The 27588-nt window shown below is 42.9% G+C and overlaps 1 protein-coding gene across 1 annotated transcript in view; it reads right to left on the bottom strand.

Moving 5' to 3' along the window:
* prex1 (phosphatidylinositol-3,4,5-trisphosphate-dependent Rac exchange factor 1) overlaps positions 1-27588 on the bottom strand; it is a 118466-nt gene that overhangs the window by 35637 nt on the left and 55241 nt on the right. Inside the window, exons 11-20 of the mRNA XM_064923138.1 lie at positions 25715-25815; positions 20064-20167; positions 17649-17698; positions 12247-12322; positions 12028-12100; positions 5916-6061; positions 3394-3486; positions 1994-2142; positions 1770-1855; positions 441-574 (exon numbers count right to left, since the gene is read on the bottom strand). Coding sequence (XP_064779210.1) covers positions 441-574; positions 1770-1855; positions 1994-2142; positions 3394-3486; positions 5916-6061; positions 12028-12100; positions 12247-12322; positions 17649-17698; positions 20064-20167; positions 25715-25815 — 1012 coding nt within the window. The remainder of the gene's footprint in view (positions 1-440; positions 575-1769; positions 1856-1993; positions 2143-3393; positions 3487-5915; positions 6062-12027; positions 12101-12246; positions 12323-17648; positions 17699-20063; positions 20168-25714; positions 25816-27588) is intronic.

Below are 27588 nucleotides of genomic sequence, written 5' to 3' on the forward strand. Positions count from 1 at the left end.
AAAGGAAAGAGGGGGGGGAAGAGGTCTACTGGCAGAAGACTGAAACTGAGAATCAGGAAGAACCCTAGTTGTGACGCAACAAATAAAAATAAAACCTTGCATGTGACACTGTAGAAGGGAACACACTAGTTTGGTAGAAAAACATCTTGACACGGGTAGAAAAGTAGCAATGGTTTAAGGCTCTTTTTACAGCTACATTAGGCTATGTCAGCGTTCTCCAATCCAATCCTGGCGTTTAGGCACTTGATTCAACTCCTCATCAAGCTTTTGATAAGTGGAATCAGGTATGTTAGTGAAGGACCTTTGGGGCGCCCAGGACCAGGATAGGGGAAGACTGGGCCATGCCTTTGTGGTTGAATCTCACCATCTCCGAACATTTGTCTCCCCTAACGCTATGCAGACAGAATTAAACCAATGGATGGAAGTGCCAGGTCTCTCACCATGTCGGGGTGTTCCTGCTGGGAGGAGGTGAAGTGCTCCAGGACCTCCTGGTAGTCACTGAGGTTCATGCTGTTGCCGTTCACCTTCAGGATACACTGACCTGGCTGGAGGCCCGCTGCCGCCGCCTCCGACCCTGGAGTCACACAGGGGTCAGGGATCACATTTGGATATGCCACAGGGTCGTCATTGTAATCGCAATGCGGTCATTCTTTTAGTCACCCCCCCCCCCCCCCCCAAACAAAAGTTCTACAAATTGCTGCAATATACTGTAAGTGCAATGCATTTTTTCTTTTAAATCTAGTCCTTCATGTATATACGTATTTTATTCAATGTAACCTTCATTCAATTAGGACATCCCATTGAAATTAAGAATCGGTTCATCAGAGAAGACCTATCCAAGGCCATCTTTCTCAAAGAAAGAGATACGCACACAGTGAAGACATACATACGTTGGTGTAAAAACTTCAAATAACTCCTGGTCACACTTTAGCTGTGCACTAAACAGATATTCCTGTCCCATTTTAAAATACCAGGCCTAGCATCCCTTTCCCTGTCATCCACCTCACACAAAGCACACAGCGCCATAACTTCAGTTTAGCAGCAACCCCTCCCAGCCGTCAAGTAGGGCCCTGATTTAGGAGATGAGAGTGTGCCTGGAGAGTCTGACATCATTCAGAGACAACTCATATGGGGCCGGTAGCTGGAAGGAACCCCACACTCCACAGCCTGCGTGTGTGTGTTTGTCCTCATCCCTGGATACTACAGAAAGGAGTAAGACATTTTTTCCGACCTCTTCTTCCAGCTGTTTTACACATTTGGACCAATCCCTCACTCGCAACTCGATAGCCATAAATCTCCCCCCCCACTCTTCTTTCGCTTCTTCTTTTTATATAATATAAACATCTGCCTAGCAGGCAGTGTACCGGGAGAATGTGGCCCAGGTGGTTGTATTAACAAAGAGGAGTTAAGTTGTGTGTGTGTGTGTGTAGGGGGGAGCACTGTCTTTTAGGGTTTTAACTTTGAACCCTAGCGAACATGTGGTCCAAAAAAGCAGAGCCTCAGTAAAAGGGAACTGAAGCTGACAGGTGCATAGCTGGAAGGTAACGTTACCTCATCCTATAATTTAAAGACAGGTTTCTGGCATGTTTTCTAGCATTCCAGGTTCCCTCCCATAAATGGTCTATTAGCAGACAAGACGTGACTAAATCACGAGCCATTTAACATACGACGCAGTACATATTTCCTGTGTGTGGTGTCACGTCCAATGAGTGAACCCCAATACTCAAGGTCACATTCAGAGAGAGCCAATCAAAGCGGTTGATACTCACCTTTCCTTACTGCGTGTACATGAGGTGGGGCGGAGCCACAGAGTTTGAAGGACAGGGGCTCTGGAGTGTCTGGAACCTTCACGATCCTAAATCAAGAAGGGAGTGAATCAGAGACTGGCCAAACACAGCCTGTGTGTCTAGTTAAGTGTGTGTGTGTGTGTGGTGTGTAATGAAATTGGGTATGTGTATATGTGCGTGTCCATGCTTGTACTACTGTAGCTCACTCCTTGGCCTTGGTGTTGACCAGCAGGCGTAAGGAGCGGCGGATGCAGAAGGCCTGGTTGATCATGGTCTCCACCTCCTGGAAGGGCCTGAGGAACACCAGGTCCTCGTTGATGGTGAAGATCTTCCTGCCCGCCTGCAGCCCTGCCATCTGGAGAGGGAGGACGGAGTGGAAACAACACCGGTGAAGTGTCCGGATAGGTTGTCTCATCATTTCAAGCTAGATCAGCGGCCATTTTGCTTTGCAAATGTAAAAATGCTTGAGAACAATTTGACCAGATTTCGCTTATAAAACCTGGTTAAATAATGGGGAAAGGCATTCAGGTGAAATCTTAATGATACATTTAAAAAAAAAAAAACGCTAATGAAGAAGGGAAGCTCAACGATATGAGCTTTGCACATCTGCCCGCCATTTGCGGGGCATTAATGCATATTGAACTGTGATGGGTTTTGCGTGCATGTGTCTGGTCACGTCGTGAGAATAATGCATCCTCTATATCCTCTCTGGCTCGCCCAGGACCCAGGGACCAGATCCGCTTGGCTTTGGTTGCCTGCGGGGTTGGCTTTGGAGGACAGACCAGAATAGGGACAGCCAGGCACAGTGGCCCTCTGAATATGTGTGTGTGTTTGTGTGTGCGCATGTTTGGTATTCTCCCCCCCCGACCCTCTTAGAGTCCCTGGCTCTCCCAGGGTTTTTCACTGGGCCCTGTGAATCAGCTGAGCCTCATTCACAATGCTGGCACGCACACACACACGCACGCGAGCGCGCTCTGTGTCAGCCAGGACCGAACTAAACTGGCACTGTCTGGAGCAGAGAAGCAGAGGCGATAGAGGGGGCTGAGGAATGAGATGGAGGGGACAGGGAACAAGGGAGACGAGAAAGACCGTTAGGGACAGTTAGTGAAGGAGTACAGTATGGCTGTTTCCCCCAATCCCTTCACTCAGAGATCACCAGTCATTATTCCATCCCAACACTAGTTCCTCTGATTCAACCAATCAACAAGATACCAAGACCCTGATTAGTTGAGTCAGGAGAGAGGAGAGAGAGAGTAGAGATAGAAGGCTGTCCTCCCATAAGGCTGCAGGCAGAAAGACAGATGGAGACGTGTGCAGGCACGTACATACACACACACGTAAGCACACACGCGCACACGTAAGCACACACACAAAGAGCTGGGATGTCGTGTTGTGGCGTGTGGTGGCATTGAGGAGAATGTGAGCAGGCATGTCTAATGTAATACTGATCTGATCCCCACACTGAGAATAGATGCCCTGAGGAGAGTGACAGAACCACCAGCGCCTGAATCACTGGGACTAATGGACTCTGTCAGTGAGAAGGAAGAAGCACAGACGTGTGTGTTGTCTGTGTGTGTGTGTGTGTGTGTGTATGTAGACTCCTCACCTCGGCGTGAGAGCCCCTGGTGACAGACTTCACCACGATGGCCTTGTTCTTCTCCTCGATTTCAAAGCCGTAGTCCTCCTCCTCAGGGTGGATCTGTGGGGAGAGAAACAAACAACACAACATCGACCAAGGAGCTTGGAAGGCATTGATTCATCCATTGCGCAAAATGAAGGAACCAACAAAATCTGGACATTTTGTCTGGCAATCACTGTGCAGGTCAATGACAACCGAATGACACAATGGCAATGAACAGACCTGGGTCAAATGCGTACGTCACATGTGGGTTTATTTGGGACGATTCCATTACCAAGCACTAACAATCACATGGTGGGGGTTATCTCCCTACTGCAGAGTTGTGATAAGATGGCTATCGCTAACGCCCGTCTGAGGAGACTGCTACAAGGAGAAAGACTAATCAATGGGCTCTGCAGCATCAAGGAGCTGTGTGTGTATGTGTATGTGTGTGTGTGTGTGTGTGTGTGTGTGTCGGACTATCACTTCAGTCATAGCTGTAGGGAATGGGAAGGATTAGCATTTGAGCTAATCATCAGGGATGGGGCGTCTTCTAGGCAAAATAAAAATGGTCCACTTCCTCGTTCGTTCTGCTGACGAAACGCTTGGAAAAGCTAATGCACTTGTGTTAGCTGGACACAACATAACTCGATGTAGCTCCCAGTTTCCCACCCTTTTCTGAGGTGGGTTTGACCTTTTACTCTCATTCTTCTAGCACCTGTTGGTGGATGTCACAGCGGAGAGTCGCACGGTGTGGATGCATCGATCAAGAGAGACCAAGAGCGCGAGAGGAAGGGACCGAGAGAGAGAAAGAGTGTGAGAGAGACAGAACATTAGACGAAGAGAAACTAATATAGAAAGAGTGACAGAGGGAGAGAGAGAACGTGAGAAGGAGAGAGAGAGCGAGAGAGAATGTGAGGAGAGATGGAGAGCAACACAGGCAAGGCAGTCTCAGACGCACAAAATCAACAGTCGAACAGAGACACCGCCATGTTCCTTTCTGCTGTGGACCCTACTTTTCAAATAATGAGACAGCTTTTCTTCAGAGTGCTTCGGGGGAGGGGGGGGGGGGGTCCCTTTATGGCAACAAATGGACATGTCCAATCAAGGGTGAGATGGTTAAAGGTCAGAGAGACATTTCTGGCAGGCCTTCGGAGAGCTTTGTAATTAGCCTCTTCACACACAGTAGGGGGGTATGTCAAGTCTAACTGCAGTTCACGCATGGAAGCATGTATGTGATGGTTCCTCTTTGAGGACCATCTTCTTCAAAAAGTCTCCACCACGTCCTCCTATGCATTTCAACCGAACTCATGAGCGTTTGTGGGTTTCGATATGTGGCATTCCTTACATATTGTCGATTATATCTATTTCTTAGCTTTTTAGCATTCAAACGGAACAAATGTTAGCGATTGTTTTCGGTTTGACTACGGGCAAACCATCAAACTGATCTCATCAGTTTAAAATGGTTCTTCCTGATGCTCGCCTCCTATGAGACCTCCACCCCCACACACACGATTTGTAAAAGACAACTGCCATTAATACGCTGTTGGATCAGAAGGACTTCAAAGCCCTGTCTCGTCTTCAAAGGCGTGAGGAGATTTTTGAGCTGCAACAGCCACGGGGGATGAGACATCTTCAAGTGCTCTCTGAGACCCACATCCAGATGTGGTTCACGCCGTCACGTGTACGCACAGGCCTTGTGGAGCGGAGGACAGGACATGGCTGTTTCCAAATCATGCCCAGACCACTGGGGAAGTCGAAAACCTAGTCCTCCAAATAACAGTGGTAGCTTTTTGGTACAGCAGTGGATAAACCATGCAATGAATTACTGGCAAATAATTCTGTATAGTGCTGTTATGATCATACACAGATGCAGGTGTTCATTTATGTGCAAGTGTGTGCAAGTGTGTGTTCATGCCTGTGTTTACTTACATTCATGCGTGTGTGTGTACTGTATAATGTTCATGCATGTAAGTGTGTGTGTACATTCATGTGTGTGTGAGTATATGTTTGTGTCTGTTCATGTGTGTTTGGGTGTACATGTTCATGTGTGTGTGTATACGTCCGTGTGTGTACATGCGTGTGTTCATGTGTGTGTGTGTATACATTTGTGTGTGTGTATACGTTCCTGTGTGTGTATACATGCGTGTGTGTCTGTGTATACGTTCCTGTGTGTGCGTAATCATGTGTGTGTGTATACGTTCATGCGTGTGTGTTCATGTGTGTGTGTATACATTTGTGTGAGTGTTTGTTCATGTGTGTGTGTGTGTGTGTGCATACGTTCCTGTGTGTGTGTGTGTGTATACATTTGTGTGAGTGTTTGTTCATGTGTGTGTGTGTGTGTGTGTGCATACGTTCCTGTGTGTGTGTGTGTATACATGCGTGTGTGTGTATACGTTCCTGTGTGTGTGTGTATACATGCGTGTGTGTGTATACGTTCCTGTGTGTGTGTGTATATACATGCGTGTGTGTCTGTGTACACATTCATGTGTGTGTGTAGTCACGCTCACCACCAGGGACTTGGCCAGGATGTTCTCAATGAGCTTGAAGTCATTGCGTTGCAGCTGCTTGCTCTTGGAACTCGTGCCCTCCATCTCCTCGTCGGCATAGAAACGGAAGAACTGCGATTCGTCTTTGAACTCGCTCTTCTCCAGGACTGTGAGAAAAGGAAAAGAAAAGAGAGAAGTGGTGAGCTAAAGAGAAATGTGGGTCACAGCAGCTTCAAGTAAAGTCTGCTTCTGAAAAAGAATGGCACCTTATTCCCTATGTAGTGCACTACCACTGGTCAAAAGTAGGGCTGGATATATATATATATATATATATATATATATATATATATATATATATATATATATATATATATATATATATATATATATATATATATATATATATATATATATATATATATATATATATACACCTTTAGCCACATACTACCACTGGTCAAAAGTAGGGCTGGATATATATATATAAATAATACACCTTTAGCCACATACTACCACTGGTCAAAAGTAGGGCTGCACCTTTAGCCACATACTACCACTGGTCAAAAGTAGGGCTGGATATATATATATATATATATATATATAAATAATACACCTTTAGCCACATACTACCACTGGTCAAAAGTAGGGCTGGATATATATATATAAATAATACACCTTTAGCCACATACTACCACTGGTCAAAAGTAGGGCTATATAAATAAATAATACACCTTTAGCCACATACTACCACTGGTCAAAAGTAGGGTTGGATATATATATATATATATATATATATATATATATATATATATATATATATATATATATATATATATATATATATATAAATAATACACCTTTAGCCACATACTACCACTGGTCAAAAGTAGGGCTATATAAATAAATAATACACCTTTCGTCACCTACTTGGACATTCATTCACAGGCAAGTGACTAGCTGCTAATTCAACACAGGTTGGGGTGAAATACTTGCTTAAAGGTTGCAGTGTGTGTGTGTTAGGTATATAATTTCTTAGGATATACCAAGGAAATGCCAGTGGAAACATTACCGTCAATTCTTTCACTCAGGTAACCCAACCCCACTGTCATTCATCAGAAAGGGGCCGTGTGTGTGTGTGCGTGTTACTCAAAAAAGGACAGTCGGCTTTAAATGTCTGTGTTTTCATAGCCATGTTGGAAGGACACTCTGTTCTCCTCTCTGATCCTGTCCGTCTCAATCTTTCCATGAAAACAGCTTCCCCAGTTTTTCCATGACTAGACAGCGCACTGTGCACTTGGAGTCTGATGCCATGTTATTGTATCGAGCCAACAGTGGTCGATGGTGGCTGTGACAGGTGTCAGTCTGTCTACCTGTCTGTCTCTCTGTCAGAGTGAAGGGTTGTAAAGAACAGTGGTATCTGGGGTAAAGACACACAGCTGTATGGGAGACCATCTGGTAGGCCAAGCGGAACAAAATCAGTCAAACGGATTTGTGCTGCACACACACACAGTCCGGCACTATGCCAAAACAATTAAGCCTAGGGGGCATTTCCAATCGGTCAGACGATGAATCCTTTGAATACCTTTAATACCACCTATTCAAGTCGTCAAGAAACTCCCACTATACACACATACCCAACCCACAGAGAGAGAGAGACACGCACCCTACCACTGACACTAAATTGGTGTCCCATTGAAATTGGTGACTGCTGTTATGAGTGTGAATTCAATTGGGGAAGTGAATACCACAGGAAAGCTCTGAACCCTTGAATAGCATCTGTTACTTATCGCGGTGTTCCCCTGCTATTACATAAAGCAGACAATGTTGATGTTGGTCTGCAGCCTTTCATTGTATGAGGCTTTGCAGGGCACTTGCGACCCGCCTAAGATGAAATATTTAGGAGAAACGCTGCTTTGCTTTATGTACAGTACTGCGAGAGAGAGAGAGACAGAGAGAAGAGAGAGAGAGACAGAGAGAGAGACAGAGAGAGAGATGGGAGAGAAAGGAGAATGATACAGGGACTGAGAGCATGTGCACGAGAGAAATAGAGGGAGAGAGAGAGAGGGGACGAAAGGAAAAGGGACAGAGAGAATGTGCTTACGAGGAAGTGGGTGAAAGAGAGGTTAAGAGAAAGAACACAGACATACTGACTGAGCTGGGGCATGTGAAGGGACAGCTGAGGTGAGAAGAGACATGCAATGCACTCAGCAGGCAGAGAAGAGACGTGTGAACTTGAAAAGGAGAACTAGCCAGCAGATGGCATCGGGAGGTGTGTGTGTGTCAATACTGTATTAGTGTGTGTGAGATTGTTTGTGTGTCCACTAAACTCAGCAAAAAAAAAGAAACTGCACTTTTTCAGGACCCTGTCTTTCAAAGATAATTCGTAAAAATCCAAATAACTTCACAGATCTTCATTGTAAAGGTTTTAAACACTGTTTCCCATGCTTGTTCAATGAACCATTAACAATTAATGTTACATGCACCTGTGGAACTGTCGTTAAGATACTAACAGCTTACATACGGTAGGCAATTAAGGTCACAGTTATGAAAACTTAGGACACTAAAGAGGCCTTTCTACTGACTCTGAAAAACACCAAAAGAAAGATGCCCAGAGTCCCCGCTCATCTGCGTGAATGTGCCTTAGGCATACTGCAAGGAGGCATGAGGACTGCAGATGTGGCCAGGGCAATAAATTGCAATGTCCGTACTGTGAGATGCCTAAGGCAGCGCTACAGGGAGACGGACAGCTGATCGTCCTCGCAGTGGCAGACCACGTGTAACAACACCTGCACAGAATCGGTATATCCAAACATCTCACCTGCGGGACAGGTACAGGACGGCAACAACAACTGCCCGAATTACACCAGGAACGCACAATCCCTCCATCAGTAATCAGACTGTCTGCAATAGGCTGAGAGAGGCTGGACTGAGGGCTTGGAGGCCTGTTGTAAGGCAGGTCCTCACCAGACATCACCCGAAACAATGTTGCCTATGGGCACAAACTCACCGTCGCTGGACCAGAAAGGACTGGCAAAAAGTGCTCTTCACTGACGAGTCGCGTTTTTTTCTCACCAGGGGTGATGGACGGATTTGTGTTTATCATCAAATGAATGAGCGTAACACCGATGCCCTTACTCTGGAGTGGGATCAAATTTGAGGTGGAGAGTCCGTCATGGTCTGGGGCGGTGTGTCACAGCATCAGCGGACTGAGCTTGTTGTCATTTCAGGCAATCTCAATGCTGTGCGTTACAGGGAAAACATCCTCCTCCCTCATGTGGTACCCTTCCTGCAGGCTCATCCTGACATGACCCTCCAGCATGACAATGCCACCAGTCATACTGCTTGTTCTGTGTGTGATTTCCTGCAAGACAGGAATGTCAGTGTTCTGCCATGACCAGCGAAGAACCCTGATCTCAATCCCATTGAGCACATCTGGGATCTGTTGGATCGGAGGGTGAGGGCTAGGGCCATTCCCCCCAGAAATGTCCAGGAACTTGCAGGTGCCTTGGTGGAAGAGTGGGGTAACATCTCACACCAAGAACTAGCAAATCTGGTGCAGTCCATGAGGAGGAGATGCACTGCAGTACTTAATGCAGCTGGTGGCCACAGCTGTTGACCCCCCTTTGTTCAGAGAGACATTATTCCATTTCTGTTAGTCACATGTCTGTGGAACTTGTTCAGTTTATGTCTCAGTTGTTGAATCTTTTTACGTTCAGACAAATATTTACACATGTTCAGTTTGCTGAAAATAAACGCAGTTGACAGTGAGAAGACGTTTCTTCTTGGCTGAGTGTATAAGTGTGTGTGTATATGCGTAGGACGTATAGTAGATTGTGCTGGTTCGAGAGCATTCAAAGTTCACAAGGATATAGCTGGCAAGCTATGGAAGGTCTAGTCTATTTCAAATCAGAATGAGCCCTGCACTCACCATTGTTTCTCTGGTGAGCAGAACATTCAGTCTGGTTAAACCAGGATAAGGAAAGAGTGTTCCATGGTTCAATTCTGCGACCCAGACTGCGAACGTGGAAATGCCAAGGAACACTGCAAATACTGTTGATGTTGACAACAGTGTGGTCTGATTGTGATTTATGGTCATCGGACTTGAAGCCATCGTATGGATGTGGGAAAACTTTCTACAGTCGTGGCCAAAAGTTTTGAGAATGACAAATATTAATTTCCACAAAGCATGCTGCTTCAGTGTCTTTAGATATTTGTCAGATGTTACTATGGAATACTGAAGTATAATTACAAGCATTTCATAAGCTTCAAAGGCTTTTATTGACAATTACATGAAGTTGATGCAAAGAGTCAATATTTGCAGTGTTGACCCTTCTTTTTCAAGACCTCTGCAATCCACCCTGGCATGCTGTCAATTAACTTCTGGGCCACATTCTGACTGATGGCAGCCCATTCTTGCATAAATCAATGCTTGGAGTTTGTCAGAATTTGTGGGTTTTTGTTTGTCCACCCGCCCTCTTGAGGATTGATCACAAGTTCACAATGGGATTGGGGAGTCTAGGGAGTTTACTGCTTTACTTTTGGCATGACACAGGACTGATGGTAGCGCTCACCTCTTCTTCTCCAAACAAGCTTTTTTCCGGATGCCCCAAACAATCGGAAAGGGGATTCGTCAGAGAAAATGACTTTACCCCAGTCCTCAGCAGTCCAATCCCTGTACCTTTTGCAGAATATCAGTCTGTCCCTGATGTGATGTTTTTCCTGGAGAGAAGTGGCTTCTTTGCTGCCCTTCTTGACACCAGGCCATCCTCCAAAAGCCTTCGCCTCACTGTATGTGCAGATGCACTCACAACTGCCTGCTGCCATTCCTGAGCAAGCTCTCTACTGGTGGTGCTCCGATCGCGGGGAAGGAGACGTTCCTGGCGCTTGCTGGACTTTCTTGGGTGCCCTGAAGCCTTCTTCACAACAATTGAACCTCTCTCCTTGAAGTTCTTGATGATGCGATAAATGGTTGATTTAGGTGCAATCTTACTGGCAACAATATCCTTGCCTGTGAAGCCCTTTTTGTGCAAAGCAATGATGATGGCACATGTTTCCTTGCAGGTGACCATGGTTGACAGAAGAACAATGATTCCAAGCACCACCCTCCTTTTGAAGCTTCCAGTCTGTTATTCGAACTCAATCAGCTTGACAGAGTGATCTCCAGCCTTGTCCTCGTCAACACTCACAGCTGTGTTAGCGAGAGAATCACTGACATGATGTCAGCTGGTCCTTTTGTGACAGGGCTGAAATGCAGTGGAAATGTTGTTGTTTTTTTTGAGGGGGGGAATTCAGTTCATTTGCATGGCAAAGAGTGACTTTGCAATTAATTGCAATTCATCTGATCACTCTTCATAACATTCTGGAGTATATGCAAATTGCCATAATACAAACTGAGGCAGCAGACTTTGTGAAAATGTATATTTTTGTCATTCTAAAAACCTTTGGCCACGACTGTACGTGTACCGACTGACTGTCATAATTTGGGCACGTCCTAACTTCCATTTTGGTGGAATATTCACTTCATCAATTCATGACTAAGTGAGAATTTGACATAAGTGGAAGTTAGGGTTCGTCCCAAAGTGAATAGGAACACCTTTCAAGTGACAGTTACAGTATGACAGTTAGGAAAAATATCATGCAATAATCGAGTATTACTGGTTTACAAGAAAACAACCGTACAGGAATGACAACTGACACCTACTGTGTGAGGAAGGAAATGGTTAACGTGGAATGTTATGTTTTGATTATAACATGATTAATAACCGAATCTAATAACAAGGAGTATTATTATGTACTCTGGCGAAAATCAGAGAAACACTTGAAACCAAGCAGGAGAAACTTCATGCAAAATTGGTCAAATAATGACTAGTTTTGCAGACCCAATTTTCCTTGTGGCTGTAAAGCATTGTAGCATGGTGTGTGTGTGTGTATATACAGTGTATCACTCAGTGATGTGTAACATGTGTTGGCATAAATGAATTCTATGAAATTATGTTGCAGTCCCTGACCATCGGCTCAGGGGAATTATAAGCCTGATGAAAAATGTTACGCAATATCCCGATGTACTGTATGTCATTCAGTCACGTGACACGTGTAAAACATGGAACACGTGACGCGTGTGTGCTGCACTGACCGTGGTGCATGAAGCCATTGTTGCACAGTCCAACCCCCAACGTCACCGCATCCTCACGTGTGGAACAGTCACCCTGGGAAACAGAATGGAGGTACACATCAAGCTTAGACTTGTTGTTTTCACCTCAGACACAGTGGGGAGCACGGCTGGGGCCGCCACTCCAGTGTGTGTGTGTGTGTGTGTGTGTGTTGCGTGTTCTCCTGTGTGTGTACACTGTACCTGTGACAGAAGCCAGTCAACCAGTTTGCTGGCAGGCACCACAGACTTGAAGGTTTTTAAATGGTGGTCTCTGTCCCTGCAAGGGAGAATGAGACAGAAGGAATAAGGATATGGTTTCAAAGCTAAATGCATCAAAAACACATTCAAGCAAGCAGGTGCACACAAAAGACATTTCCCAGAACCTTAAAGATGTTATTAAACGACATGAAGAAAATGACATTATGCCTTATAGAAACAGTTTTTTTAAACGTGTAAAATAACTTTAACTAAAATAGGAAAAACTTGCACCACCACCATTTTCTATTCAGAGGCATCAAAAAATACATAATATAAAAACAGGTATGATTTCCACATCAAAACATATACAATTATCAGGTTTGGAAATCTAGTTCACCCTGAGGCGGTGGTTGGGTTTTAGCAGAAGTCCCTAAGCAAACTGACTTCATGTAACAGCACATTGTCTTCACTCATTTTCCTCACATCTTAAAATGTTGTGTGCCATTTGGATAGCAACATAACTGAATATTCACGAGTCAAGACATCCAGACAGAGCACAATTCAAATCATTTCCAACATGTAGAAAAGGATCTGAGCGATCATGGAGTACAGGCCTCGATAGGCTATGGCAGAAAAACAAGAAACATCTTCAAAAATACGTTTGCTTAGTTTTCCGTTTTCCTTCGACAAACAATTAAATAAGGCATATTCTGTATTACTTGTGTCTTTTAACAATGTTATGGCAATGATAAAAATAAATCAAATCTGTCACACATAAAACCAAAATACCCTTTAAAACGAAAGCTTAAGATGTGTGCAGTAGCCTAAAACCTTTTCAAGAAATTGTAAACTTCCTAGAGTATAAATCTTGAAGTTCAGATCCACATGTCGGATTGCATGCAAGCCAGCTATCATCATTTGTGCTTTTTGTCTTTCATATGTTGTCATTCATTTCTCTCATTTGGTCCTTTCTTTCCCCATAAGGATAGTACACTGTACAAAACATTAGGAACGCCTGCTCTTTCTACGACAGACTGACCAGGTGACAGCTATGACCCCTTTTTCATGTCACTTAAATCCACTTCTATCAGTGTAGATGAAGGGGAGGAGACAGGATAAAACATTAAAAAAATAATTCTTGAGAGAATTGAGACATGGATTGTATATGTGTGCCATTCAGAGAGTGAATGGGCAGGACAACAGATTGAAGTGCCTTTGAACGGTGTACGGTAGTAGGTGCCAGGCACACTAGCTTGAGTGTGTCAAGAACTACAACGCTGCTAGGTCTTTCACACTCAACAGTTTGTGTATCAAGAAGGGTCCACCACCCAAAGACATCCAGCACCCTTGACACAACGGAGGGAAGCACTGGAGTCAACATGACACCTTGTAGGATCCATGCCCTGACAAATTGGGGCAGTTCTGAGGGTAAAAGCGGGTGTGACTCAATATTAGGAAGGTGTTCCAAAATGTTTTGTTCAAGACGGAGAGATTAAGAGTTGTAGGGCGCACAGAGGGAAGTTCGGGTGCTGGAGGTGTTGCAGCACCCACTGATAAATTGAAATAACTTTGCCCAAAATTACATTACTCCCATCTGAACAGACATGAATAAAACTATTCAAAATTCTACACCAGGGAGCATCATTTAGCGGTGGATTAAATTGGATCACAAGTACTTACAGTCGGGAAGATCGCAATTTGGGCAGCACGCGCGCCAAATATAGAACAGCTTATTGCGTTGTGGCCATAGAAGGATTTTGGAACCTCTAACCCTGGCACTTTTACTGTTAAACTCAAAGGGTACACTATCAATGGCTGCCAGTCCTGGCTTGAATGAGTTCACTTTTTCAGTTCTGCCCACAAATTTTCTATAGGCTTGAGGTCAGGGCTTTGTGATGGCCATTCCAATACCTTGAATGTGTTGTCCTTAAGCCATTTTGCCACAACTTTGGAAGTATGCTTGTGGTCATTGTCCATTTGGAAGACCCATTTCTCTACCAAGCTTTAACTTCCTGACTGATGTCTTCAGATGTTGCTTCAATATATCCACATAATTTCCCTCCTCATGATGCCATCTACTTTGTGAAGCACACCAGTCCCTCCTGCAGCAAAGCACCCCCACAGCATGATGCTGCCATCCCCGTGCTTCACGTTTGGTATGTTGTTCTTCGGCTTGCAAGCCTCCCCATTTATCCTCCAATATGACCAAACAGTTCTATTTTTGTTTCATCAGACCAGAGGACATTTCTCCAAAAATTACCATCTTTGTCCCCATGTGCAGTTGCAAACCATAGCCAGACTATTTTATGGCAGCTTTGGAGCAGTGGCTTCAACTTTGCTGAGTGGCCTTTCAGGTTATGTCGATATAGGACTCGTTATACTGTGGATATAGATACTTTTGTACCGGTTTCCTACAGCACCTTCACAAGGTCCTTTGCTGTTGTTCTGGGATTGATTTGATTCTGTCGCTAGGAGACAGAATGCGTCTCCTTCCTGAGCGGTATGACGGCTGTACGGTCCCGTGGTGTTTATACAGATTAACGTGGTACCTTCAGGCCTTTAGAAATTGCTCCCAAGGATGAACCAGACTTGTGGAGGTCTACAATTATTTTTCTGAGGTCTTGGCTGATTTATTTTGATTTTCCATGATGTCAAGCAAAGAGGCACTGAGTTTGAAAGTAGGCCTTAAAATACATCCACAAGTACACCTCCAATTTAATCCACCGCTAAATTATGCTCCCTGGTGTAGTATTTTGAATAGTTATATTCATGTCTGTTCAGACGGGAGTAATGTAATTATGTCAATTAGCCTATCAGAAGCTTCTAAAGCCATGACATCATTTTCTGGAATTTTCCAAACTGTTTAAAGGCACAGTCAACTTATTGTTTGTAAACGTCTGACCCACTGGAATTGTGATACAGTGAATTATAAGTGAAATAATATCTGTAAACAATTGTTGGAAAAATTACTTGTGTCCTGCACAAAGTAGATGTCCTAACCGACTTGCCAAAACTATAGTTTGTTAACAAGACATTTGTGGAGTGGTTGAAACACTTTGGTTGGAGTCATTAAAACTCGTTTACATCATCTTACGACTTCAACAGTACCTTCCAAAATCTCCTGTGTGTTTCTATGGGCAGGTAACTTTTTCTAACACAGAACATGAGCATTAGCAGTATCTTTAGAGCAGCTGTTCAATCTAGCCTAGAAGCAGCTACAGTTACAATGTCGGCACAATGATATTATGATACAGTGAATTATAAGTGAAATCATTTGTCTGTAAACAATTGTTGGAAAAATGTATTGTATCATGCACAGAGTAGATTTCCTAACCGATTTGCCAAAACTATAGTTTGTTGAGAAGAAATTTGTGGAGTTATTGAAAAACAAGTTTTAATGACTCCAAACTAAGTGTATGTAAACTTCTGACTTCAACTGCAGTAGTACACTTATCATAGTTGGGATTTAGTCCAGAGAAACCTGAAAATGTATCCAGTTCCCCAATAAGGCCCTTCAAGTTTGAAGATTTAGGACTAAAATGAAAACTTGAATGATCGGCGTTCATTGATACTTTTCTATATACTCCATACATTCTTTGGCCCTTAAAATCTTATATCATTAGATGTTTATAGTTATCAGTTCAATGGCCATAATAAATATGGCAACCTTGTTTTACGCCTCTTGACAATTCAAAGTTCAGAGAACTTATGTTTTTTATTTATTTTACATGACTTTCACCCATTTTATGAGAGATAATCCAAAATTGAAAAAAATCCAGGCACTTAAAGATTCTAGACGTACTGAAGGCTTTCTCTGAGAAGTGACCTTTATTTTAACATAGGATTGTTTTACATGAGTTTTGCCCATCTTTTTGAGAGAATCTCCAAAGGCACATTAAGATTCTAGACATACCGTATCAAAGGATTCTCAAAATCTGCTATAAAAATTATTCCTGGTTTCCTTGTATTCTCAATAGTTTTCAATTATTTCTAGTAGTTGTCTAATGTCTCCAGTATATCTTCCCTTCACGAATCGCGTCTGATTGCTTTGAATAATGTCCAATGCATACAGCACCTGTTGTGTTCTTGACACACAAGTGTTGTGTGAAAGCTCAGGTCAGTGGGTGTTCTACCAGTGACATTTATTTCGAGTTGCTGTGAATTGCCTGAATTGCATAGGAGATGGTAAAAGCTGATCCCTAGACTGCTTTAGGATCAGGTATTTCTTCATCCCCCTAAAAAGGATAAGATTAGGATTTGGGGTAGAGAAATAAAGATAGCTTTTTGTCACATAAATCTGTAGTTAGTGGTAACTCCTACCATCTAAACTAGGCTCTTCTTGTTGAGGAAGCAGATAAGCGAATCAGGAAGCTCTGAAAATAAATTGGATGGTTGGGTCACGTGAACGGCAGAACGTTTGGAGAACATTATCATTGTGTTTGCCTGTGAATCTCAATGTGGTGAATTATGTACAGGGTGTATCTCTACTGCCCTACTGTATGAATGATGGCACGCTGACCCAAATGGGATATTAAATGAGAGTGAGGTGCTTTGTCACTCACAGGTACTATAATGATCATACAGCTGCATGGTCCTGTTCAGTCGGTCACACCGTTGCACAATGTTTTGCAATGGAAAACAAAAATCTGTGTCCCTAACGAAAACCTTGTACGACCCAGTTAACGATAGCCATTCAGAACTGGCAGGCTGGTAACCACAAAACTACATTGCAAATACCAAACGGGTCCAACAGTGTTACATAATGTGGGAGTGGCAGGCCGACATTTTTATCAGTGTGATTTTTTCCAAACCCCTGATGTTTTGTCTGAAATGACAGGACACCCTGGCAACAACAATCAGTGCCCCAGAGCAAAAGGGAAAGGCGTTGGCACTGTGTGTGTGTCTTGATTTGCTTGACGTCCTTTCTCCAATTTCAGTGCTACTGGTGAAGGTGACTTGTGGGGTAAAATTAAGATTGATGGAGTGCTGTGTTTGTCAAGGGAGGTGGGACGGGAGAGTAAATGAGTGCGTGGGATGGGTGTGCGTGCTTATTATGGACTTCAACAAAAAAATCATGTTAAATACATTTTGCCTGACTCAGCAAGGCCGACGTTCAGGTTTGCTTACACGCGACAGCCGCCCCTCTCAGAACTGTCTTAAGAAACTTCAAAACGGGCAACTCCAAGCTGAAGGCTGACACATTAACCCACAGCAGCGGAGAAGAACGAGATGCGGACGGTTGCCAGATTAGGCGCGGGAAAGGGAAAGGTGTGAATGGCAGCAGCACTCATGTTTGTTCAGTCATTCATAGATGGCGGTGTGGGCTGAATATGAATCCTGTATGAATATGCATACGGATGCACCAGGACAGAGGGGGAGAAAGGGGGAGGAGGAGGGATACCTACTTGACAACAGGGGTGAACAGGCTGTGCAGGCGACAGTAGAGCCTCACACCCTACGGGAAGAAGAGAGAGAACGACATTTGATTCACTGTATCCTCAACGGGAAAGCCTCAAACTCAGGGGCAATTCCACAATAAAGAAAAACCCCGGAATGAGTAGGTGTGACCAAACTTTTGACTGGTACTGTAAGTCTAATGTTTTCTTAGTCTCCCATTGATGTCAATGCATGACTATGTGACCATTTTACTTAAGAGACAGTTAGGATTAACCCAGAGATTGCAAAAGCAGAAGCAGTTCTGAGGTATGTTGGCTTGAGACATCTGCCGGAAGTTGACTTTTTAAAAAGAGGCAATCTGCAATCAGTACATACATTTTTGAACTTTTAAATGAATGATATATAGCCATTGATTCTTGAATAATAGAACTTATGAATGCCTAATAAACTTAGTTCAACTGTCTTATCATAACCCAACATATAAGTGTTTCACACCATTGTTTGTAAATAATGCAATAGTAAACAAACACTGTTTAGCTTCAAAACATGGTTTTGGATAAAACTACCATTTTGATCTCAAGTGCATCCATAGCTTGATCTATAGATTTGAGAGTGGTTACATTTCTCTAGCCCCATCCCTTAGCTGTTTACCAGTTTAAGTGGGGGGGTTGACAGCTTTGTTGTTTTTCTAATTGCAGATTGCCCGTTCGAAGTGATAGTTCACACCAAACAAATGTGAGTCAGTCAGATATGTTCAGACATCAAAAGTATCACTAAGCTCTGATCTCTTGCCCTCCTCAAGTCCTACATCCCAGAACGACTTTGCAGATTTCTCTACATCTATGGCTATCGCTGCTAAGTGCACTATTGCTGTTTTTCCATTTGATATTTCAACAGGCTTGGAGTCAATTTCATTTAAAATGAGATAATTGAGGATTCCACATTTTTCTCATAGGATTTGAAGTAGAATTAAAGTGGAATTGACCCAAACCCTCATATATACACTTTCTGAAGGCCCTGTATTCACACCCCTGGACTTTTTCCACATTTTGTTGTGTTACAGGCTGAATTTAAAGTGGATTCAATTGAGATGTTTTTGTCGCTGGCCTACACACAAAACCCCAGAATGTCAAAGTGGAAATACTTTAAGACATTTCATTAAAAATTAAAAGCTGAAATGTCTCAAATGTGCTTAACAAGTCACATAAGTTGCATGGACTCGGTGTGAAATAATAGTGTTTAACATGATTTTTGAATGACTATCTCATCTCTGTACCCCACACAATATCTGTAAGGTCCCTCAGTCGAGCAGTGAATTTCAATTCAACCACAAAGACCAGGGAGGTTTTCCAATGCCTTGTAAAGAAGGGCACCTATTGGTAGATGGGTAAAAAAACAAAACACTGAATATATCCCTTTGAGCATGGAGAAGTTAATTACAGTTGGGATGGTGTATCAATACATCCAGTCACTACAAAGATACAGGCGTCCTTCCTAACTCAGTTGCTGGAGAGGAAGAAAACGGCTCAGGGATTTCACCATGAGGCCAATGGTGACTGAAACAGTTGCTCAAAGTTTAATGGCTGTGATAGGAGAAAACTGAGGAGAAAACTTAGGATAGATCAATAACATTGAAGTTACTACACAATATTAACCTAATTGACAAGAGTGAAAAGAAGGCACTTATATTCCAAAACATGCATCCTGTTTGAAACAAGGCACTAAAGTAATACTGCAAACAAAAACATGTGGCAAAGCAATTCACTTTATGTCCTGAATACAAAGTGTTCAGTTTGGGGCAAATCCAATACAACAGGACTGCCCATATTTTCAAGCATAGTAGGGGCTGCACCATGTTATGGATATGCTTGTAATCGTTAAGGACTAGTGAGTTTTTCAAGATAAAAAAGAAACAGAATGGAGCTAAGCACAGGCAAAATTCTAGAGGAAAACCTGGTTCAATCTACTTTCCACCAGACACTGGGAGATTAATTCACCTTTCAGTAGGACAATAACCCAAAACACGAGGCCAAATATACACGAGTTGCTTACCAAGAAGACGGTGAATGTTGATGAGTGTCCGAGTTACAGTTTTGACTTAAATCTACTTGAAATTGTATAGCAAGACCTGAAAATGGTTGTCTTGCAAAGATCAACAACCAATTTGACAGCTCTTTAAGAATAACGGGCAAAAGACTCACAGCTGTAATCACTCAGGGCTGTGAATACTTATTTATGTCCATTTGATATTTATGCATTTCATTTTTAATACATTTGCAAAAATGTCTAAAATCATGTTTTCACTGTCATTATGGGATATTGTGTGTAGTTTGGGGACACAAAATATTTTTGTGCAACAAGAAAATGTAGAATAGGTCAAGGAGTACGAATACTTTTGAAGGCACTGTAGATAGACACGGTACCTTTGACATAATGTCCTCCATCTCGCTCCTGGCCTTATAGGTGCCGTCGTCGTAGCGGAAACGGTACAACACCTGCTCATTCTTGAACTGGTGCTTGTCGGACACTGAAATGTCAAGAAAGAAATAAGGAAGAAAGTGAGATGTCAACAACTGATTGGTGTAATAGTTAAACATTCATCACTATCACACTTAATTTAACCAGTAGGGTTGTTGTTGAGTATAGATAAACACTTACAGAACATCCACTGAGCCAGTGCAAGGGGAGACCCGTTGAGTCCAAAGGGGAAAACACAGGGGGAAATCGGTGTGCGGTTTTGAGATGCTGAGACTCGACACACACAGAGCTACTAATGACCAAAGCATGCATCTCTCGCTCTCCTGCCTTCTTTCCCCACCACCATCTGCTGTCACGCTGAATCTCCGTCACCATTACCTGTCCCCCATCGCCACCCCCCTTAAGGTCAGTACCTAATGGGTGACAGCCCTGTCCCCCGGAGGCCAAAGCCATCACCGTCAGTGGCCTCCGCAATCCAACAACCCCCCTAATCCAGTCAGTGTTGTCTGTGGGCCTAAATTGGGTGATTCTCACGGAATCTTGGTTTCAAAGATTTCAAAGATGAAATCTTTAAAAAAAGACTTGCATCAACAAATTTCCATGGCTGATCTCTCATTACCGCAACACCTTCCGAAATCGACAACCTAATATTGTTGATATCGCATTGAAACCTTACATATTTTCATAATGTTGTGGCAAACCTGAAAGAACATAACCTATAGATTCTGCACATGCATTTCAAAGCAAATCACTATTTTTCCCATTCATTAGATGAACATTAAATGAACACCTGTTGCGCTAATGATACACAGGATTCGGAAAGGAGATTGATGATTTCGGTAATGACAGTAAGTATATTAAGACTGAGGTATGGATAAAAACTTAACATTGGCACAATCATGGATTCAAGTTCAATCAATTTCATTTTGCAGTGCTTCAAAAAGTACATGACATACGTAGGCTAAAAACAGAGAACAAAAACAACACGTACAAAAACAGAACCGAGCTGAACACAGTTTCAGCTGCTCAAAAGCGAGTTTTGGCATCTGGTATTGCTGGTACCACAGGACACAATTCTATCAGCCAGGTTCTTCCATCAGGAGCACCCTTTCCATGGGACGCCTCCGTGAAATTCCAGGTTACAAGCTTAAATCCTCGCACGAACGGCACTGTTGAGGCTCGGTAAAAGTTGGTTCCATTCCAATATTGAGATGTGGGCCAATCTGAAGATGAAGTGGATGATCCTAGCATTTGGATGCTCCTCTCATATGCTCCTCAGTACTGGGTCAAGGCGAGCCCACGTGGCTGTGGCGGCGTGCTGAAGACAGGCTGACAGCGATGGAAAGGACTCCACCCTGCCCCCACCGAGATAAATAACTCCCGTATGGAGGGTCACCTGCTGGTTTCCACCTCCAAAGGGAATTTCTTTTATTTCCCTGGTGTACTTACAAACGTAGTTCTCACTGTAGTCTGTGTGAACCATTACGTCATTCTGGGTCAGGGTCTCAATCAACTCAGTCTTTTCAAACTGGTGCTTGATGTTACAAATTTGTCTGGAGAAGTTTGAGAGGTGGTCCTGTTTGAGGTCCACCAGCTTTTCAATGGAGGTATGCCTCTTCTCAAGAAACCCATTCCTCACTTCTTTCTCTTCAGTGGACCCATTTTTGCATTTCTCTGTTATTGGTACAGATTTAGTGACCCACTCCTCCCATACAATGATGTTTCCTTTCGTTGAAGGATCCAGTGTTGTGTGATATGTCTTACGCTTGAATTTGCTGTATGTCCTGTAAATGTCACCGTCACGACACACACTGGCCTGTACAGTGTCCCTTGGAGATGATGTTTTTATGACCCCCAAACTGGTGCAGCTTCTTTCTCTTCAAGCCAAAGTTTACATATCTGTTTTGAAGCACATGTTTCTCTGTCTGACTCTTCGCTGACCAATCCAAAATGGCTTGAGTTTAAAGAATTGAGCCTTGGAAAGGCTGTGCCTTGGATTCTCACGACAGAAATCTATGAAGATTTGCCATTCGTTCCCATGTATTACAGTGGAGACTTCATCTAGATGAAGGAAGTGGCTAACAAGTGTGTGCATTAGTCTTCTCTGGCTGTTATTGGGTAATGTTCTCTGAGGACCTCTCTTTGTAATTTTCTGGACCAATCTGCCTTCCATGTTGACAATTACCTGCTTCCTCTTGGCCATCATCTCCAGTCTATTTCAGTCTTTTCTTCAAGGCTGACCCGCTCTTTGGTCCTCCCCAAAAGCTTCTCTTCTAAATATTGCAACTTTGACCTTGATTTTGATAGAAGAAACTGGTCCTCTTTTTGGGTAATTCCTTTGGGGTAGATGTCTTCATTGGTCCTGGTGTCTGTCAAGATGTCTCTCGTAGACCTCCTAACACTGTAGGGTATCGACTTCGGTATAGACACGGTATGAGGGAATAGGCTTCCTATTGACTAATATATATATATAAGCAAGAGTATATGCTAAGAGTAATTAGCATATATATATATATATATATATATATATATATGCTAATTACTCTTGCTGTAACCTCTCCAACCCCTGACCTCTCTCTCCCTCTCCTTCCTTCTGTACTCTTCCAGCAGTTCTGGGTTGGTGTAAACCTTTTCTCTGAATTTTGTCAGGCTTCGCTAAAACTTTATTTTTGTCACTTGCTGACTGTCTGCAATTAAAACGGGACATAAAGCAGAATATCAACAGTTAATAAATCATATTTAAATGAAATAGTTCATAATATATATATATATATATATATATATATATATATTTAAAAAATGTAGTCTGTATGATTAAATTCTCTATACCAAAACAGAAGTTCTCTCTACCGCAACTGGCCTTAAATAGTAGCGGTAAGTGAGAATGGTGTTGGAGGATGACAAACCTTAGCATGCTTTGCTAAGAGAAGCCATGACGACACATTTTTACTCATTATACACAAGACATTAATGAAGTATATTTTCATAGAACATTTTAAATGTAACATTTTTCTAAATGTGGAAAACTACCTGTATCTGTAATGATAATCAATAGTGTCATGTACGCAGCCTGACAAGGAGAAAGTCTAACTTTTAACTGGAGAAACATAAATACATCTGCTTACCTGGTATCCATCTTGAAGGAACTGGCAGATGTGTTGCTTCATTCAAATTCAAACTTTATTTTAAATTGTCTCTGTGTGTGTGTGTGTGTGTGTGTGTGTGTGTGTGTAAACAGTCCTTCAAAAAATGTTGCGGGGGATGAGAACATCAGTCATAGACACGTTTCCAAAATGTTTTTATTATTATTTTAAAAAGTATTATTATTATACATGAAAATTCAGTTCATTTTTCTGTAATTTGAAAACATCTAGTAGAACATCCATTTATTTATTTTTTTATATATTTATTTTAGTCTGTTTAAATTACAACATAACATACATTCAGACAGAGCTGAACGTGTCGCGGTAATGAGAATTTCAGCAGAAAATTAATTCCTATCTTGGTGCAACACTATCTTTATTATATTACTAAATTACATGTTTTATATTTAAAATCATTATTGCCATGGTATTTCAAATGGTTTAAGAATGTATATAGTAGGAGGAAGAGAGAGAGCGAGAAACATACAGAGAGCGGGAGAAAGAACGAGAGAAAAAGAGAACAGGAGAAAGAACGAGAGAAAAAGAGAACCGGAGAAAGAGAGCTAGAGACAGATAGAGACGGAGAGGGAGAAAGAGAGCTAGAGACAGATACAGAGACGGAGAGGGAGAAAGAGAGCTAGAGACAGATACAGAGACGGAGAGGGAGAAAGAGAGCTAGAAACAGATAGAGACGGAGAGGGAGAAAGAGAGACGGAGACAGATACAGAGACGGAGAGGGAGAAAGAGAGCTAGAGACAGATACAGAGACGGAGAGGGAGAAAGAGAGCTAGAGACAGATACAGAGACGGAGAGGGAGACAGAGAGCTAGAGACAGATACAGAGACGGAGAGGGAGAAAGAGAGCTAGAGAAAGATACAGAGACGAGAGGGAGAAAGAGAGACGGAGACAGATACAGAGACGGAGAGGGAGAAAGAGAGCTAGAAACAGATACAGAGACGGAGAGGGAGAAAGAAAGCTAGAGACAGATACAGAGACGGAGAGGGAGAAAGAGAGCTAGAGACAGATACAGAGACGGAGAGGGAGAAAGAGAGACGGAGACAGATACAGAGACGGAGAGGGAGAAAGAGAGCTAGAGACAGATACAGAGACGGAGAGGGAGAAAGAGAGCTAGAAACAGATACAGAGACGGAGAGGGAGAAAGAAAGCTAGAGACAGATACAGAGACGGAGAGGGAGAAAGAGAGACGGAGACAGATACAGAGACGGAGAGGGAGAAAGAGAGACGGAGACAGATACAGAGACGGAGAGGGAGAAAGAGAGCTAGAGACAGATACAGAGACGGAGAGGGAGAAAGAGAGACGGAGACAGATACAGAGACGGAGAGGGAGAACGAGAGCTAGAGACAGATACAGAGACGGAGAGGGAGAAAGAGAGCTAGAGACAGATAGAGACGGAGAGGGAGAAAGAGAGACGGAGACAGATACAGAGACGGAGAGGGAGAAAGAGAGCTAGAGACAGATACAGAGACGGAGAGGGAGAAAGAGAGCTAGAAACAGATAGAGACGGAGAGGGAGAAAGAGAGACGGAGACAGATACAGAGACGGAGAGGGAGAAAGAGAGCTAGAGACAGATACAGAGACGGAGAGGGAGAAAGAGAGACGGAGACAGATACGGAGAGGGAGAAAGAGAGCTAGAAACAGATACAGAGACGGAGAGGGAGAAAGAAAGCTAGAAAGATACAGAGACGAGAGGGAGAAAGAGAGCTAGAGACAGGTACAGAGATGGAGAGGGAGAAAGAGCTAGAGGCAGATACAGAGACGGAGAGGGAGAAAGAGAGCTAGAAACAGATACAGAGACGGAGAGGGAGAAAGAGAGCTAGAAACAGATACAGAGACGGAGATGGAGAGGGAGAAAGAGAGCTAGAGACAGATACAGAGACAGAGAGGGAGACAGAGAGCTAGAGACAGATACAGAGACGGAGAGGGAGACAGAGAGCTAGAGACAGATACAGAGACGGAGAGGGAGACAGAGAGCTAGAGACAGATACAGAGACGGAGAGGGAGAAAGAGAGCTAGAGACAGATAGAGACGGAGAGGGAGAAAGAGAGCTAGAGACAGATACAGAGACGGAAAGGGAGAAAGAGAGCGAGAGCGAGAGACAGATACAGAGACGGAGAGGGAGAAAGAGAGCGAGAGACAGATAGAGACGGAGAAGGAGAAAGAGAGCTAGAGACAGATACAGAGACGGAGAGGGAGAAAGAGAGCTAGAGACAGAGACAGAGATGGAGAGGGAGAAAGAGAGCTAGAGACAGAGACAGAGATGGAGAGGGAGAAAGAGAAAGAGAGCTAGAGACAGATACAGAGATGGAGAGGGAGAAAGAGAGCTAGAGACAAATACAGAGATGGAGAGGGAGAAAGAGAGCTAGACAGATACAGAGACGGAGAAAGTCAGAAATAATGACCGGATGATATGAAGGACAGACTGTTCTCTCACCGTGGTGGATGATGCCATTCTCCAGCAAAGCTTGACCCAGGTTGACCCCCTCATCTGGCTTGCTGATCTCTCCACTATCTATCAGCCATGACACAAACTCACTGTGGGGAAACAGACAATATATATATATGTATATATATTAGTGAAATAAAATATAAATGCAACATTTTGAGTTTTGGTCCCATGTCTTATGAGCTGAAATAAAAGATCCCCATATATTTGCACAAAAAGCTTATTTGTCTCAAATAATATATTATATTATATATTTGCCAAGATAATCCATCTACCTGACAGGTGTGGCATATCAAGAAGCTGATTAAACAGCATGATCATTACACAGGTGCACCTTTTTCTGGGAACAATAAAATTCCACTCTAAAATGTGCACAACAATGCCATAGATGTCTCAAGTATTGATGGAGTGTGCAATTGCATTGCTGACTGCAGGAATGTCCAACAGAGCTGTTGGCAGATACATTTATATTACATTCTCTACCATAAGCCGCCGCCAACGTCATTTTAGAGAATTTGGCAGTACATCCAACCAGCCTCACAACCGCAGACCGCATGTATGGTGTCGTGTGGGCGAGTGGTTTGCTGATGTCAACGTTGTGAACAGAGTGCCCATGGTGGCGGTGAAGTTATGTATGGGCAGGTACAAGCTACGGACAACGAACACAATTGCATTTTATTGATGGCAATTTGAATGCCGAGATCGAGATCCTGAGGCCCATTGTGAGGTCAATTTCCTTTCAAAAAGGTATCGGAGACCAACAGATGCATATCTGTATTCCCAGTCATGTGAAACCCATAGATTAGGACCTCATTTATTTATTTCAATTGACTAATTTCCTCATATGAATTGTAACTCAGTAAACTATTTAAAATTGTTGCACGTTGGGTTTATATTTATGTTCAGTAGATAAATTGAAAATCTTTTAAATGACGTATGTTATCTGTTGAAAGTGAGTGCATACTTTCTTTGTGAACAGTATGTGGCCCCAGCAGGAAACAAACCTGAGCCACACAGGTCTAAAGTTTTCTGTTAAAAAAAATACTAAAATCACAAGGAATTCAGCAAAAAAATTGCAGAATTCAGGAAATCTGTTCACCGATTATCCCCCCCCCCAAAAAAAGAGAGATGTGATTGTGTCTCACTGTTGCCAAAATCCATCTCGCTCCATCTTCTCCCACATTGGGCCTCCTCTCATCACCATATTTGGTGGAGAGTGGAAATGCCGACCGGATGCTTCAGATTTATACATGTGGTGAAACATCTAGCCCGTTGTTCCGTCTGTGACGTAGCTATCAAAACAGTGTCATTCGTCGATATGGGTTCTTGCGACAATGGCCCCCGTGCATATTGGGTAGCCGGTGCTAATTGGGTAGCCACACAAGCTAGCTAGCCTTTTAGCTTCCCACATCGCCATGCGAAATAAAATCGGATTTGAAATGAAATATGCCCTGGCAAATATTGTTATACTTGCCGGTGTAACATTATATATTATCCCAGTTTGACATGCTGTATTCACTCCCTTATCAGCTAAAAAAATAGAAAATCATTTTTAGTCACGAAATAAAAGCACATGGCCACCTGTTTTTAGGCTTCCAAATAGCCAAGAATAACATTATTTCTAAACAAAATACTTTTGGGAGGATTCTGATAAGGCTACAATGTGGTTTGGTTTATTGTTTGAACATCCGCTGAGATTGTAATATTTAGTTATCAATGCAACATAGGCTATTTGTTTAATGCCAAGCTAAACCAAGACAGCAATCTTGAATATAAAGTGATTTTGAAGTAGAGTAAATTCCCACATCACCATTGTGAAATAATCCGATTTATAATGAAATAATACGCCCTGGCAAATATTC

The sequence above is a fragment of the Oncorhynchus masou genome, chromosome 18, assembly GCF_036934945.1.
Source record: "Oncorhynchus masou masou isolate Uvic2021 chromosome 18, UVic_Omas_1.1, whole genome shotgun sequence".
Lineage (NCBI taxonomy): Eukaryota > Metazoa > Chordata > Actinopteri > Salmoniformes > Salmonidae > Oncorhynchus > Oncorhynchus masou.